The sequence below is a fragment of the Colossoma macropomum genome, unplaced genomic scaffold, assembly GCF_904425465.1.
Source record: "Colossoma macropomum unplaced genomic scaffold, Colossoma_macropomum, whole genome shotgun sequence".
Lineage (NCBI taxonomy): Eukaryota > Metazoa > Chordata > Actinopteri > Characiformes > Serrasalmidae > Colossoma > Colossoma macropomum.
In genome coordinates, this window is record NW_023494805.1 from 20,987,744 (window position 1) to 21,005,268 (window position 17,525).

A 17,525-nucleotide genomic window follows, 5' to 3' on the forward strand; every position below is an offset into this window, starting at 1 on the left:
CGACAGATGGCCCTGGCACTGTGCACCGCCACGCTGCAGTTTGAGTCACTGGTGGGCTGCTCCTAAGGCCTGCCTCTTCCAAAAATCATGTTACTTCCAAGGGCGTCTCTCGATGATGCCATTCCCATCGCGCCACTGATGCTGTTGAAGACACCTGTCACCAATCCATGGTTATTGTTGGCCATAGCATGGGAGTGGCACGGGCAGCTGGGGCAACTCTCAGCCCACCAATCCAGTTTAGAGCTCACGGTTGTATGAGCATGCACCAAATGTGCCTTGAAAAAAGGCCAGTCATGGTTTGACTTTAAAACTACAATTTCTTTCCTCTATGCTTTTGTGTTGAAGGTATTTATTTGGTTGATTGTCATTTCTTATGGTAATCTTACTGTGACCATTAATGCAGTTAATTAATCCACTTAATAATTGCTTAGAGACTGAAGGCACCAATTGGTCCCGCTTTTTTTCTGTTGTAATTCTGTTATACAAGTATTCAGCTCTGTATCCCTGCAAGACCTTCGTGGTTGTATTTCCACTCGTTTTCAATGACTAACAGATATGGACTACAGGCAGGCCTGCAGTGTGCTACCACACTTCCTGATTACACAGCTGTTGTGCAGAATGTGACTTGGCATAGTCATATTGGACATACCTTAAAGATGTTGTCTAGAAGGTAGTGTATGCTCCAGAGTGGGTATAGATCTTTTAGCCTTAATGGTGCCTTTACAGATGCAAGTTACCCATGCCATGAGCACTGCTACACCCCCATACCATGACAGACTCTCGTATTTGAACTTTACACTATCAATCTTGTTGGTCCTTTTCTTCTTTGGCCCAGAGAACGTGCTGTCCAGTATTTCCATTAACAGTGTGAGAAGTAGACTCGTCAGACCACTGCACACAGTACCACTGTTCATCAGTCCATGTCAGATGAGCTCGAGCCCAGAGAAGTCGGTAGTGTTTCTGGACGTTTTTGACATGTGGCTTCTGCTATGTGTAGTACTGTGTTAACTGTGCTCTTTCTTGAGAATGGCTTGTCAAAGTATTCCCGAGCCCATGTGTCGAGATTCATCACAGAAGCATGCTGGTTTTTAAGGCAGTGTTGTCTGAGGGCTTGAAGGTCACAGGCATTCACAGAAACCTCTCCGGATTCCCTGAATCATTTGATATTATACAGAGGGTGAAATAAATAAAATCCTTGCAATCACTCATTAGGGAACCCTGTTCTTTGCATTTTTTGGCAAAGTGGTGAGCCTCGACCCATCCTTGTTTATAAAAGGCAAGGTCTTTCCTGGATGCTCCTTTTATACCCAAGCATGATTGCATCACCTGTTTAGGAATTATTATTATTTCTTTTTTTTAAATAAACATTTCACCACATTCTTAGTCTTAGATTTTTTTTGTAGTGTGTTGCAGGCATCATAAGTGACATCATGAGACATCATCATGGTCTCAAGGGCCTGGTCCTTGCATCAAGCTGGGAATCTGCGGCTTAATAGCTGTTACTGACGTTGTGAATGACTGTATTATAACTCCAGCTGTGACTGACAGTCATTTTTGCTGGTCCCAGACAAGCTGCTTGCTATGCGTATGCATAAGTATATTCTGTATGTTGTTGTTTTCAGTTCTTACCGATTTCTTTTTCTTAAATTAGTCCTCAAAAGTGAAAAGACATTCCAGAATAATAAGCCATTGTTGACGTACATAAATATGTACACACACCATTTCCAGAAAAAATTAGACATTCTGTAAAATGTAATAAAAATACTAGCTCGACGAGACTGCGGTGCTATGTGACCTGCAGTCTGCACGGCAGCTTTCAGGGTTATAGGGTGGTGAATTAGCAGCGTTTAAGACCATCTGTTGTGGAAACGGTGTTAGAACAATCGGCAGAGCATTTTACTGCAAAGGAGGATCATTTTATTTTTACCTAAAATATAATTCTGCTGTGGAGCCACACCAACACAGAAAAAACCTGCATGTTGCCGACCCCTGAGCTAGCGTATGGAAGCACTTTGGCTTCTATGAAGTTGAAGGGAAAAAGGACCTGGACGGAAGCCACGCTATATACAAGTTGTGTCACACTAAACTAAAATGTTTTGTAAACGATAAACATGAGAAACTATGTTACATGTTTTCACCCGTTTTCCGTCCGGTTGTACTTGCTGCCGACCAGAGGACCATCGAGCAAGCGATGTCAAAGCTTCCACCCAACTCGGAAGCGATTAACACATTCTATCTCAACTTTTATTGCCATTGATTTGCGTCCGTACTCAGTCGTTGAGAACCAGGGCTTTCGTGCCATGTTGCACACTTTGCACTCTCACCTTGAAGATATTTTACTGACAGCGATCCCCACGCTCTACGACGGCAAAATGTATTGCACTGTGCTGTGTTCAATTCTGTTCCTTTTTCTCTAGGAATCAACATGGGCTTTTGTTTCTGGCTATATCTGAGCTCAGGACTAGCTTTCTCTCTAACCCATTTATAACTAGCAAAGATACTTTCTCTAGATAGGCAAAACACTTTTTGTAAGTTGCTCTGGATAAGAGCGTGTACTAAATGCTGTAAATGTAAAACAATGTAAACGAGACCAAAACCGAAGAAAACGGGTAGGATAGCTGTAACACATAATGCGTGGACATCCATTGCCACAGAATCGTGTTTCACCTTAACTGCGCATTTTGTCACAGATGAGTGGGAGCCTGTGTCTCATGTGCTCCACACAATAGCAGTGAATGAGAGCCTTCCAGTTCATTTGCCTCATCGCTTCCGTTTGTTTTAGCAATGCAGTAAATTCATTATGGATCATTACAAATACTTGATTAAAAGTTCCAAGTTGTCACACAGTGAGAGAAAAAGAAATCCTGTATAGAAAAATAGATGCATCAAGATGCATCGATAATTGTTTTATAATCGCATCTCAGCCCTCTGAATCGTAATCGAATCAAATCGTGAGGTGCCTAGAGATTCCCACCCCTACATGCTACTGTGTTAAATATAGCCACATGGGATCAGGAGTACTTCAGAAAAATGTTGTCATTTAACACAGTCTGCCACTGCATCAAGAAATGGAACTTGAATCTCTATTACGCAAAGAGAAAGCTATACGTCAGTTCTGTGCGTAAAATTCTCGGAATTCTCTGGGCCCAAGTTCATGTCAAATAGTTCGAAAGTCAGTGGAAATGTGTGCTGTGGTCAGATGAGTCGACATTTCAGCTTGTTTTCAGGAAAACAGATGTCGAGTGCCAAAGCTGAAAGGGACCATCCAGACTTTTATCATCGAAAGGTGCAAAAGCCAGCTTCTGTGCCCACGGCATGGGTGACTTGCATATGTGTGACACAAAGGTATATGTCGGGATTTTAGAGAAATATATTCTGCCATCAAGACGAAATCTTTTCCCAGGTAGTCCATGGTAATTTTAGCACGACAGTTCTAGGCCTTATCCTGCATGTGCTACAACAGTAGTAGAGTGTGCGTGCTAGACTGGCCTGCCTGCAGTCTAGATCTGTCTCCTGTTGAAAACAGGCGCATCTTCAGGAAGAGGAGAATCAAATGACGACTGCTGTTAACAAGAGTCTTGTATAAAGCAAGAATGTGCAAAAATTCCACTTGCAAAACTGTAGCAATTAGTATCCTTAGTTTCTAAACAATTAAAACATGTAAGTAAGGAAAGGTGATGGTAAACATGCCTCTGTCCCAACTTTTTTGTGTTGAAGGCATCAGATTAAAAATTTGTTTAAATTTACAAAATACAATTAAGTTGGTCAGTGAAAACATTGCTTTTTACATCAGTTAAACAAAGGTTTAAGCGAATGAACAAATCATATGTTCTTGTTTTTATTACATTTTACAAAATGCCCCAACCCCTCCAGAAATGGGGTTTGTAAAAGGCTACTGTGATAAACCTAGGATGGCACTGCTACTGGCAGCTATGCATTGTAGAAACTTGCACAAAAAATGTAACAAAACAGAAAATGCACTAATATGTGTTGCTCTGTAAATGTACAAGTGAACCAAGTTCACGCTCTTTCATTTTCTGCAACCTTCAGCGCTACCAGGGCTTCCAAACTCTTTAACGGGCTATAGCGTGCGTTGGCTTGCACCCATTTTTGCACTGGTTTTCTCTCTGTAGCCGCTGTACTCTCCATTGGGAGGTGTCATTGATGCACCCCCCCTCCATTTTGGCTGACTTTTTCACAACCTGCGATTTGCACCCCTCAGTAGACCATTATGTTCAGGCAGTGTTCCTTAAGTCCTCTTCCTCCATTCGACATATGATGGCGTGTTCCCTGGTGGTTCATCTCGCCATAGAGGGCTGGCTCAGCTGTTCTGTGCCCTTGCTGTGATTTTGTAAATGCACGAGAAAGAAGCGTGGTGAAACTCATACAACATTTTTCTCATTACTTTCCTGTGTTGCAACACCTGGCTGTGGTCAAACAGAACTGTCTGCATCAACTGTTCTGTTTCAGTAAACTTGGGAAGCCAAAAGTAGACACAGGCTCAGTAAGAAAATTCTTACTTTGAATGACAGTTTATGGAGAAGAATTGACTACAATTTACAATAATAAGCTCTAATAAATAGCAACTTATTCAACAAGCATCTAGTAGCTTGTTAATTATCATCAATAATTATATACACATAATAAATGCTACTATTTGCTTGATGTCTTAGAATAAATTATTATTTTGAATACAGTAATCCAAGTATTGAATACTGAAATCTCCAATAAATTATAAATATAACTTGAAATCTTGAATGTTTACTTAGTTGCTTAATTCAAATAATATAATGTAAAGTAGTTATTAATTACTGTATGCCACTGAGTAAATGGGTTGTGATTCAAATGGTAGTTTTCATTAGTCTATATGTAGAAATTATATAATTATTAATAATCATTTACAAACTATATAAAAAATAAGTTCTTGTTTGAAGGCCTGTTATTAAAAAGTGTTACTGAAGAATCTAATCTGTTTTTCATCTTAATGCGTTCCTTAAGATTGCAAGTGCAGTGCTGTTGCCTGTTGTCTCTAGAAAGAATTTAGCAGCATTATTTTACTTTTATCTATTTGAAAACTTTCTCACGTAGGAGATTTTAAGATTTGTTTTACTGTTAATATTTTACTGAATGTTCTCTTATTCCATTGCATAGGAAGTGATCAGTCTATGACAGCATTGTGTCCTCTGTAGAATATATAGAGGATATGAGGCTAACATTATTATTACTAAAGATGGAAAGATCGATCGGCTGTGTATCGGTATCGCCCGATTTTCAATCCAAATATGCAATAGCAAAACATATTAGCCATATTTCACCTGAGGCACCAAAATGTAACTGCTGCACCGTTTAAAGTGGAATGGTGAATAGGAATCTAACTGGAGCCTCATCATATCAATTTCACTAATGAAAAACATTTTTTTTTTCTGAAGTATATTACATATTTGGCGTCCTATGACGCTTTTAGGATTTGTTTCTATTAGCATGTTAGCATCCGAGCGCTAATCTCAGCTTACACTGCACTAGCTTCATGGTCCTACAGCTTTGGCAGGGACTGAAAATACAAATACATTGCAGAACTACAAAAGCGATTGTATGTCAGCTTTTTTAACCCTTTCAGTACATTTAAAAACCCATCTGTGAAGCAAGAGGACTGTTATGTCCTGTTAGCTGCAGCGGTTGCAAAGGCTCCTGTTATTCCAATTGTTACGCTAGCGTGAGACACCAGAATGTTATTATAAATTTGAACAAGACACTGGTGAAAAAGAAGCTAACTTCAGTTGTTGAAAGAGCTGAAGGCATGAAAAGGGAATAAGCGTTAAAGTATTTTAAATATTATTGGTTGCTAGCTGCTTGTTAATTAATCTACATTAATCCTCTGGACTTAATTTTGAAACATACCAGTTGTGTCTACGAAGACAGTCTGGTCTGAGAACAGCCTTTTGTGTTTTGCTGAAGTAATAAATTTAGACTTTATGATGTGATTTAAAGTGTAAAGTCTTTGTGTTCTGCCTCCCCTTTTTTTCTTTTCTTTTTTTTTCTTTCACCGCCTACAAAATGGCACATCCCACCTGGTGCCTTTTGAGTTGATGGAGCTGCCGTTACTCTCTGTAAACACTCAGTTTTCTCTCTACTCTAGAGTGCAGCCAGTGTTTATGATTTTTCTCTCTTCTGGGAATTAGAAAGGATCGGGTTTCGGCGGAAACGGACAGGGTGGCATTAAGGAATTGGATACGGAGAGCAGAAGAAGCAATAAAGCAGAAATCAATGCCTTTCTTATTGGCTGAGAGCCAATAGACCAGGGAGTTAGTTGAGGGAGAATGATAGAGGAGGTTTGCTTGTTGGGTTTAACAGCTGCACTGTCTCCCAAAACGCTGACCTTTCCTAACCAATTTGGAGAGTTCTGTGCTGTTGTCCTGCTGGTTGCTTCTTTACCATTGTTTTCTGGGAGGCACCTGCTTAGGCCAAGCAAAGAAGCTTTAAACATTTTGAGCGCACCAGTCCATTTATAAAACAAAGCTGCAAGCTGAAGATGTGAATTTCTGCCCTGCCAGCAGCTATGAGAGGAAAGTGATATATCTTTGGCTTGGTCTCTTTCCCTAGGGCTCTAGCAAGCAAGAATGTGACCAATGGCTAAGAGCGTTGGAAAGGGGGGCAAGCAATGTTAAAAGCAGTGAAAGATGAATCTCGGCGGTAGCTGTGAGGATGATGCCCCCGAAATGGTTATTTCAGGCTCCACCTTGACGCCAGGAGCTATGTGTTCTGAGAAGCATGCATTCATAATGTTGCTTAAATGTGGTCAAACACAGCTTATTTTTTAATGCACATTAAGTAATCTGTGTTTACTGTGTTTTACAATGTTCTTCCTGTGGGGATACACAACATTCTCAAGCATTTTCCTCCTCAAAGGCATAGTATATTGTGCAGGTACTCCCACATGTCAGTAGCTTGTTAAAAATCCATTCTTCAATTAATTATGCTGATATTGTACTCCTAATTTTTAACTGTTTAGGTCTCATTATGTTTTACTTAATGGTTGTTCCTAATTTTCTCTACACTACTTCATTCCTTGTTTTGTATTGTTATGTGATCTGCATTACATTTAGATTCTTAAGAGTCTAAAATCAGGATGTGCAAATCTTTGACACTTGCCTGTTTAAATTATTTTTGGCCTAGAAGAACAGAAACTAAGAGTTTTGGGAATTATGGGGATTATACAGAATGCACTTAGCGTTCCCATTATGTAAAATGATCCATTTTACGACATACCTAATAAGAGGATAAGGACAAAACATATCTCAGCTTGATGTCACAATTAGGACTGTGACAGTTCATTATGACATTGTGATATACTGATTCAAAATGGGAGATATATCAAGAATGGGCATTCTGTTAATTATGCCATGAAAGCAGCTGCATTGTTTGAACACCAAAGTTCACAAACAACACCAGTCAACAACTCATTCCAGCACATCCATGTCGTACAGTCATAAGCAAAAATTTTAACAAATTGTGTTTTGTTGATTTTCTGAGTAAAAATAAGTGAGTACATCCTCTACAGGGAGCAGACTTAAAAATGGCATTTTTCTAAAATTTTAGTGTGCAATTTTCATTCAGTTTAACATATTAAGAAAAAAATAAAAAATACAATATTAACTGTCATTTTTTTTTTTTTTGCATAGGCCATATTTTGTGTTATTTATTATGTTTGTTTATATGTCCTGTGTGTTAAATTCAGCAAATAAAGAGTAATTGTGCATTAAAATGTGTAAAAGTGCGTGTTGAGTTTCTTTGTTTAAAAGATCAGGAAAATTGTGACATCAGTATTGTGATTCAAATTGAATCGTGAGTTACACTCTGAGTCACCACGCTTGAATCAACAGCCCTTGGGCTTTGGCGTGAACCACTGGGTATTGGGGCTGAGTCAGTTATGGCTATAAAAGTAAATTTGGCTTTGTCTTCTGATATCGATTTTGCCATATTCGTGATATCATAAGAAGCCCAAATACATTGAACCACAAACAGCCCTACCCTGGACAAAAAGTCACCATAAGCATGAACACAAATAACACTTACAAACTTAACAAAATAACTTTTTTAGACAGGAAAAAGTAACTGCACTGCTAACTGCCTCTTGCAGTACTATCTTATGTTAATCTTATGTCAGCTTTTTATACCAGCTGTGCACAGCAAGCAGCGCAATATTGCATACATGTATGCAAAAATAATATTTTCTGCTGCTTGCCATTGTGAGAGACTGGCACAGTGTTATGCTTTGCCGACTGCTCAGCATTGCCTATTGACTATTGCTTTGGGATGTTTTATTTATTTGCTCTTTTGTTGTTTGCTTTATTAGACAAAACGTATTTGAACATATTGGAATGGCAAGGCCAATTCTTTTGTTTTTGCTGTCATTGAAGACATTTGGGTTTGGGATCAAAAGTTTAATATGAGAAGACAGATAAGAATTTCAGCTTTCTTCCCTGATATTTACACCTAGATGTGTTAAACAACTTAGAACACGGCACATTTGGTGACAGACCACCCAGTTTTAGGTGAGGCAAATTATAGGAACAAGTAGTCTTGAAGTAAATTAAAGTAAAGAACACTTAATATTTGATTGCCTATTCTTTGCTTGTTGTAACTGCATCAAGCCAGTAACCCACTGGCACCACCAATTCTCCTTTTACATTCTCCTTTTGTGATTCTTTACCAGGTTTCTACAGCAGCTATTTCAGTTGTTTGTTTTGAGGGTTTCTCCTTCCAGTCTCCTTGTCAGAAGGTGAAATGCATGCTCATTTGGGTTAAGGTCTAGTGATGAACTAGGCTAAAACCTTCCACTTTTTTCCCTTTCTTTTGTTGTCTTTTGTTGTGTTGGCATTGTGTTATGGGTTATTGTATTGCTACATTATGAAGTTCATTCTGATTAGATTGGATGCATTTCTCTGTAAATTGGCAGACAGAATGTTTCTTTGGACTTCTCAATTAATTCTGCTGCTACTATCATGAGTCTCGTCATCAATTAAGATTAGTGAGCCCATTCCAAGCAATGACACTACCTCTATTGTGCTTGACCAGTTAGCCTGAATGTTGGCCTTTCCATCATTTTGGTAGAGGTTAATCTTGGTCTCAACAGTCCATGAAACTCTACTCCAAAACTTCTGTGGCTGTTCTCTGTATTTCTTTGCAAATTCGAATCTGGCTTTCCGATTCTTTCTGCTGTTGAGTGGTGTGCATTGTGTGGTATGGCCGCTATATTTCTGCTCTCAAGGTCTTTTTCGAGCGGTGGATTGTAAGACCTTCACTCCTGCCCTGTGAAGGTTTTTGCTGATGTCAGTGACTGTTGATTTTCTGTTTTTCTTCACAGCTCTCAAAATATTTCTGTCATCAACTGTTTTTGTTCTAACTTTGCTGACCTGTTAGATGACTGGTTGTTAGTACACTAGGGAGTCTTTTCAGGACATTCCTTAATGCTGTATTGACTATGCCCAATACTTGTGCAATGGCTTTAATCGATTTTCAAAATGACTTGCTGTTCTCCCATAGACAGATAGACACCTGTCAGTTCCAGTATTTTTGCTCACTTGAAAAATGGATGGGTTCAAACAAAAGGTGCCATGTTGTTTAACACATCTAGATGTAAACATCAGGAAATAAGGGCTGAAATTCAGATTTATTATCTCATTCATATTCCGTCTTCAGTGTATTGCAAAAAGAAAAGAGCTAGCCTTGCCACTCCAGTACTTTCAGAGGATGCGTAACTGTACCTGTTGGCCATGAGGAAGATTTATGAAACCCATAAGTAGTAAATGTACAAATGTGGAATAGCGAGCTACCTTTGTTAGACAGATTAAACTATGAAAAATAATTTCAGAGAATGACTACTAAGTGAAGTTAGGATGAGTGGAGAAGGAAGAACAAAGATGTGGAGATATGGTAGAAGAGAATGACAAAGAACTGGTTCTTTTTTAACGGAACTGAAGGAGCTTCTACAGTGTGTGTTAATATCTACACAATAAATAAAGAGAAGGAAGAAAGCTGTCAGATTAGAACTGTCTCATGGTGCTTGTTTTAATAAAGTTAAGAAGTCTTTTAGCAGCTTTAAACTGCTTGTAAGTGAATATAATAGCAATAATATTTATGATTATTGGTGTTACTTTTATTCTTATTAATTTCTCATGATATTTTATTGTTATTGTTAAAACAGTGGAAAATATTGTGATATTAATTTGATCATCTACCACTAGTGTCAGTCCATGTTGGTCTTCTCTGTATACTTTTAAATTGGACCAGTATCCAAATACCCCAGGAAATGCATTAGCTGGACATACGTTAACTCATCCAACATTACTCTTTTTCTGCGTTCACTCTCCCTGTGGGCTCTCCATTGCAGCAGGCATACAGAGTTTAAGTGGCTGATAATACCTTGTTTTATAGCCACATACACCCTGGAACAGAAAGGCCATTTCCTCTTGCCACATGCATTTATTCTACTGATGGTGGCCAGATCAGATAAAGAGCTATGAGGAAAAGTGTCTTACAGTGACCCAGTCATTAATAGCAGAAACCTCTAAACTTCCATAAGTCTCTCACACACACACACACACACACAGAGAGAGGAACACCCACACAGTCACATTAAAAAAGCTAATAAAACAATACTACAGCACAGTGCCTCTTTAAATCGTTTCCTGAGATACACTAATCACATTCTGTTATTTAAACAGAACACCATAGGCATTTTTTTATAAGGCCTCTCAAGTCATTTGAGAGTCTCTAATCACAACTTCGCATTTTTCATTTTCTACTCTTCTGCTCGTGGAAATCTGCCTCTGAGACAGGTTGGGCTAGACTTTGCTATTTGAGAGGAGAGTGCCTTTGTAGTCATATTTCATTACAGACATTTACACTTAAATATTTGAGCTGAAATTTGACCCTAGCTTACACTTCTATTGCACATGATCTTTGCAGTTAATCCTCTGCTGCTCTTTTAATGCACCTCTAGAGATTTATTAATAATTGTGTATACAACAACCAAAATATCAATATATGTGTAAAATATGTTTAAAAGCTAAAATAAAAATACTAAATAAAAATTAAGATTGGGAATTATTTCAGGTGGTAAAAAAAAAATTAGAGGTGTATTTAATGTATTTTTTGGGCAGGTGGGGATGCAGCACTCTTAAAAAAATAAAATTAGATTAAAATAATATTATAAAATTGGATTAAATAAAAGTCAAAAGCTGTGTTCTGAGATGTGTTCTGAAGTCATGAAGTCCTTTAACAATGCATTTTTGACTTCTTAAATAAGTCGGCTGTCAGTCACTCAAGATATTAGAAAATATTACATATCGATTGTTGTCATGATGTTTGACTTTATTCTTTACATCCAATAAATTTCCACTTATTTTTCAATCTTTATTTTGTAAACAGAAAAGGAACCTTTTAAAGTAGCATTTACTGCATTTACTGTTTATATGATCATGTCTTTGTGCATATTTGAATAACACACTAATAAGGCATACACAAAAATGTTTTATGTCATTAGCTTATCGACATAAAGCCCTTGCTGGTTGAATTTCTGCGGGCTTGATTGCATTCTTATCCTGTCAAAAATGTCTTGTCAACAGTTTAAACATCAGTTGCACAGGTGTTCTGGGTTTTGGCTGTAATGGAAGGGGTTAATTGTCTTTGCAGGTCTTGAGATGTGCTTCAAGGGAGTTACTTTTGTTCATCCCATAGTTTATAGCTGAAAAATCCAAAATGCTGTGGGACTAGTTACATGCTTACTTGCCTCACAAGCTGTCTGTGGTGTGGATATTACTGTAGTCCAGGAATGTTTAAACAGTCATTGCATACATTGGAGATTTTTTAGAGGTACAAACTGAACACACTCATTGCTTGTTTTCTTCGGCTTTTTTCTACTTTCTTTCTGAAACCTAGCAGAATGAGAAGCACAACTGATTAGAAATTATAATCCACCTAACAACTGAAACCTTATTCCTCAAAGTTGTGTAAAAGACAATGCATATTTGACCACCTTTAGTGAAGTACAAACTATATAGGATATATGGGATTGTTAAGACTGATATTGATTGCAATATTTAAGGATTTATAAATCCCATATATTGGCCGTCTTTTTTCTTCTTCCAAAATACATAACATAACAAATGTGGGGGATAAATGTTTGTGTGTAGTTATTTAAGAGTCCTTACCAAGATAACATGACATACAGTTTAAAAATAATTTACAACACAAAATTTTGAACACCAACATCTCTCATATTATTGTATAAGGAATTTAATGATTAACCAAATTGTGCGTTGATCACGAGCTGAGTGGTCTTTAGCCTGGAGGACAGTGTCCATGATTTCCAAAAAGAATTTCAAATGTTGATTTGTCGGACCACAGGACGCTTTTCCACTTCCCCTCAGTTTCTTTTTAAATGAGCTCGGGCCCAGAGAAGGCAGCAGCATTTCTGGATCCTGTTTATGTACAGTTTCTTCTTTGCATTTAAGAGTTTTAATTAGCATTTGTGGATGCAGCGACAAACTGTTTTCACAGACAGTGATTTTCAGAAGTGTTTCTAAGCCCATGCAGTGATTTCTACTACAGAATTGTGTCTGTTTTTAATGCAGTGCCACCTGAGGGCCCAAAGATCATGGCCAGCAAATACTGGTTTTTGGTCTTGTCCCTTGCATACAGAGATTTGTCCAGATTCTCTGAATCTTTTAGTGTCATTATGTACCATAGATGATGAAAAGCAAAAGTTCTTTGCTATTTTATGTTGAGAAATGTTGTTCTTGAATTGTTGCACTATTTGATCGCGCAGTCTTTCACAGAGTGGTGAACCCCTCCTCATCTTTACATCTGAATGACTCAGCCTCTCTAGGATGCTTTTTCATACCCAGTCATGTTAATGACCTGTTGCCAATCAAGCACCAGGTGTTTTTTTTAGCATTTCACAACTTCACCAGCCTTTTGTTGCCCCCGTCCCAACTTTTTTGGAACGTATTGTTGGCATCAAATTCAAAATGGGCATATATTTTTCAAAAAAGCAATAAAATTTCTCAAGTTTCAACATTTGATGTGTTGTCTTTGTACTATTCTTAATAAAATATAGGGTTTAAATAATTTGCACATCATTACATTTTGTTTTTATTTACATTTTTCACAGCGTCCCAACTTATTTGGAAATGGGGTCGTGTGTATCTATGATTGAGTCCTTTGCTTCTCCCAGAATGAGCAAACTGTGACTGTGCGCAGGATTTGAAAAAGCGAAAGAAGAATGGAGTTTCTCTTCCTCAGGAGCTGAAACTTCATTAACTGTTTTACACACATCTCTGTATCTCATTCTTCAAGTGCAAATAAGATCTCTTTTGCTCCTTACAGAATGGACAGACAGTAACAGTGTGCAGGATGCTTTCCCCTTTGGAAAAGAGAAATGAGAAGTTTCCCCACCTCTTTTCAGGAGCTAAAACTTTTCCTCACAGGTCGGATCTCTGTGGAGATGCAGCTCCACACGAGACAAAGCACAAATGGGCCGAGTGTTTTTAAATGCAGAAAGATTTTAACGAGGTTTATTTTTCTGAGTTTAGGTTAGTTAACCATGCATTTTTTTCAGATTATTAAATTGTTACGTTTACATTTACACACACTCCTACCAGTTTGATTGGTTCCAGAAATTAGTTTGATTGTGCAGATATGGCAAAGATGAAATTGTTGAATAACAAAACTGTCAGTGGAATTTGTGTGTGCTCCTTTTTTGAACTGATTTGACCGTATGCAGCTCTGATGAATAAGAGCCAAAGAGGTGCACAGCAAGTATGACGGTCTTAAGTCCAGCCAAAATAAGCATGCAGCGAGAGATGTGATATCAAGTACTGGGGGGAATCTGGTATACATGTATGCACAGTGAAAAAACCCTTGTTTTGATCTTTGTCATTGTAATAATGGGAAACAGCAATCAGTGTGTTTCATAACTCATCTTGTGCTGCATGTTGTTTAGGTAAATGTCATGGGATTTACTAATGTGCAGCAGAATATCATGGCATTCCACTGTGGTGCAGACAACTTGCCTAACAGACCATTAAAGTTGTTAACAAATTTGACAGCCATGCCTTCGATCTTTGTTTTAGCTAACTGGATTACAGGCTCTCATGCTGCTGGCCTCTGATGTTTTGTTTGGTTTTAATAGTGCTCCTTCATAAAGCGCTGTCCTGTCTGCTCTAATTTTAAATCTCCTCTAACTCCCGTGTATAGCGTTACCTAATTTTCTCCACCATAAAGTTGTAAGCTGCTCATTTGCCAAATGCAAAGTGACGGATCTGAAGGAAATCAAATTACATAAAATTGATTAGCTGCTGACTCTGGAGCTATATATGGCCACAATGTTGGTATGGTTTTCATCACATAGCTTTTGTAGTATACTGCTACATGCAATCTCTCTTTCTTAAGGTTGGGCAGAGAGGTCATTAAATGTACTTTTCGGCAATCCACCGACTGATTTACTGAATATCTTGGTTGGAGATCACACAATATATTTTTTAATCTTTTAAAATTTAAAAATTTTAAACTTTTAAACATTTGACAAGCTCGTGTAAATTCTCTTGTTACAGAGAGTTGCGGAAGAAGATTCCTTTCGTTGTGACTATTGGGAAGCCTCCAAAATGTTAGAAGAATCCATATTGCTTCATGTCCTAATTGGTACTTTTCTCTGTTTTCAGGGATAGAAAAAAGTGTGGCTTGTGACAACTTAAATCACCCTATCACAAATTCCCTTTATTCTTAAATAAAGAGAAAAACCAACCACCCCCCAATCCCTGCTCATCATTTTCTCTCTCTGCTTTGTAATTTGTAATATATTTAACTTCATATCATCCACAACCAGGAAACTGATGTAATGACTTTGAAAGTGCTGAGGAATTTTAATCAATACAAAACAAATTAGGGCAGTTTCATGACTTTCTACTGTGCATGCAAATGCAACATAAGTGACCTATATTAGTGTGTCATTTGTTATCGTCCTTGACTATGCAGAGTAGGCAAACAGCTTATGCAAATTGTGTGTACTACTGCTGTCCTCACCCTGTGTGAAAGAGAGGAGATTAAGGCGTTTCTCTTTGAGACTTGGCTATCTGTCATTATTTGAATTGGGATTCTGCATACTTTTCAACATGGTGCCCCTAATTGCTGTCTTCCCCCAGTTGGAAGTGTCATTGGATTTCTGTTTATGAAATCATCTGGGGATTTCATCAGTCTGTTAGCTAATCCTTGTTTAGCCTATTCCTCTTTCTCTCATTTCTTTCATTTCTCTCTCTCTTTCTTTTCTCTCCAGGGTGGTATGATCGCTCTGCTGCTCTCCATCCTGTGCCTAGTGCTGATCCTGTACACGCGCAGGCGCTGGTGCAAGCGGCGGCGTGTGCCGCAGCCCCAGAAGAGTGCAAGTGCTGAGGCAGCCAACGAGATCCACTACATTCCCTCTGTGCTGATGGGCGGACAGGCACGCGAGAGCCTGCGTAACTCACGTGGTCAGGGCCACAACTCCAGCGGCACGCTCAGCATCCGAGAGACACCCATCCTAGATGGCTATGAATATGACATCACTGACCTGCGACACCACCTGCAGCGTGAGTGCATGAATGGTGGTGAGGATTTCGCCAGCCAGGTGACGCGAACGCTTGACTCACTGCAGGGCTGCAATGACAAGACCAACATAGACCTCACCCCTGGTACGTACCTTTTCATATGGTCTTGAACAGTTTACAGCTTCCTATGAGTGCTTTTGGGAAGAGCTATAAAACCCCACGTTAGAACAGCAGACGCTAGCCACTTCTCTTAATCTGGACAAAGGCAGTCTCCTCAATGGTGTTATTATTCTCCCTATTTAATGAATCCCAAGTCTACTTTTGGGTTTTGCTCCTTGTTTCTAAGGCATTCCAGTACCTCTGAAAGTCAGTGACAGGGAAATGTTCTAGAAAAATTATACTACATCTACTTAAGATATGTCACTAATAGCTCTAAATTAGATGGTACAAAATAAAGCTTTAAGATAGAAGTAGTTGGATATGTAGTAAATTATCCATGACATTGTGCAGGACCACCAAGAGCCCAGTTTAAATGCCATTAAAGCAATAAGAGTCAAATGACATGGGTTAGTGGCAGAGAGGCTGTCCAGGTTCATTGGATACAAGACATTGGAAATGGTGGCCCTGATTGAATGCGAAATGATGTTGATGTTTGCCTGGAAGAGCAGGCTGCTATAAATACTCCCAAAAGGCTGTGTTGGAGAGGAATAATTTCATGCTGCCACACTAATTTGGATAATACAATTTAAAAGAAAAAAAAAACCTCCAGTGTCAGTTGTCTTTGTTGTGCGAGTTGCTCATTACTGAGGGACAGGCCCATACAGCACTTGGCAATGTTGCGTAATGGAGAGTGACGGAATGTCTTATCTTCTGAGTCACTGGTCTGTGAAGGCACTTGGTTGTGAAGGCACTTGGTTGTTTCACATTTAGCCAGCCACACAAAACCTCGCAAACACTAGTTAAAAAGAACTCTTCTTCTGAAAGGACATGTCTTTATGTAGAGCGTCTGTGGCTGGGTCTTATGTACTCTCTCTCTTTCTCCCTCTCTCTCTCGCTCTCTCGCTCTCTTGCGCTCTCTCTCTCTCTCTCTTCCTAATATTAACCTTTTCACCATCAGGGAATGACAATACAAAACTGTCCCTAATGAGCAAGTACAAGGATAACATCATAGCCACCAGTCCTGTTGACAGCAATCACCAGCAAAACACGCTCCTCCCACACACCACCTCCACCAACCAGCGCAAGCGTCTGTCCAGCAAAACGCGCGGTGAGTGGTCGGACATCTGCATTATTGCACCCATACCCTGCCATGCCCAATTCATGAAAATGTGTTGCTCATTTAAATTCATCCTATCTCTCATCTGTATAGTCTCTTTGGTGCACTTTGTCTTTCATTTTTATTTGTGCTTAGCTTTTGTCTGTTTATGGTTGTTCTCACTTCCACACATACCAAATCTAATTGATCGTTTTTTTATTAGTTTCTCTGGTTTATTTGTTTTTGGAGGCAATTTAGGTATGTATATTGTCAGAATCCTTTGTTCTCTCTCCCCCCCTCTCTTTATCTCTTTCTTTTTTGTGGGTGTGGATGTGTGGTAGGCATTTAAGTAAATAGAATCGGTCAAAATATGGGAGCGTTCTGTTGTTATTTAAACCTATCACAGATCCCAACAACTTAGTTATCCATTTATGCTAGATATTAACTGTACCCAAATACATATATACCCTCTAGGCAAGTGGTTCTCAAAATAGTGCTCAGGGACCCCCAGATGGTCCACATTTTTGCTGTGTGCCTATGCGTTGCATGAAAAATCTGGACCATCTAGGGGGTCTCTGAGGGCTGGGTTGGTGTGAGACTGCTCTAGGCCACCATTTACTCTATTCCAGTTCGCAACACACCTGCCAGGTAATCAAATTTCTATAGCCCTTGATTACATGGGTCAG

General features: G+C 38.9%; 1 protein-coding gene across 1 annotated transcript in view; it reads left to right on the forward strand.

Annotated features, from left to right (window-relative positions):
- astn1 (astrotactin 1) overlaps positions 1-17,525 on the forward strand; it is a 223,201-nt gene that overhangs the window by 54,926 nt on the left and 150,750 nt on the right. The window contains 2 exon segments of the mRNA XM_036596278.1: positions 15,335-15,728; positions 16,702-16,851. Of these exon segments, the coding sequence (XP_036452171.1) occupies positions 15,335-15,728; positions 16,702-16,851 (544 nt within the window).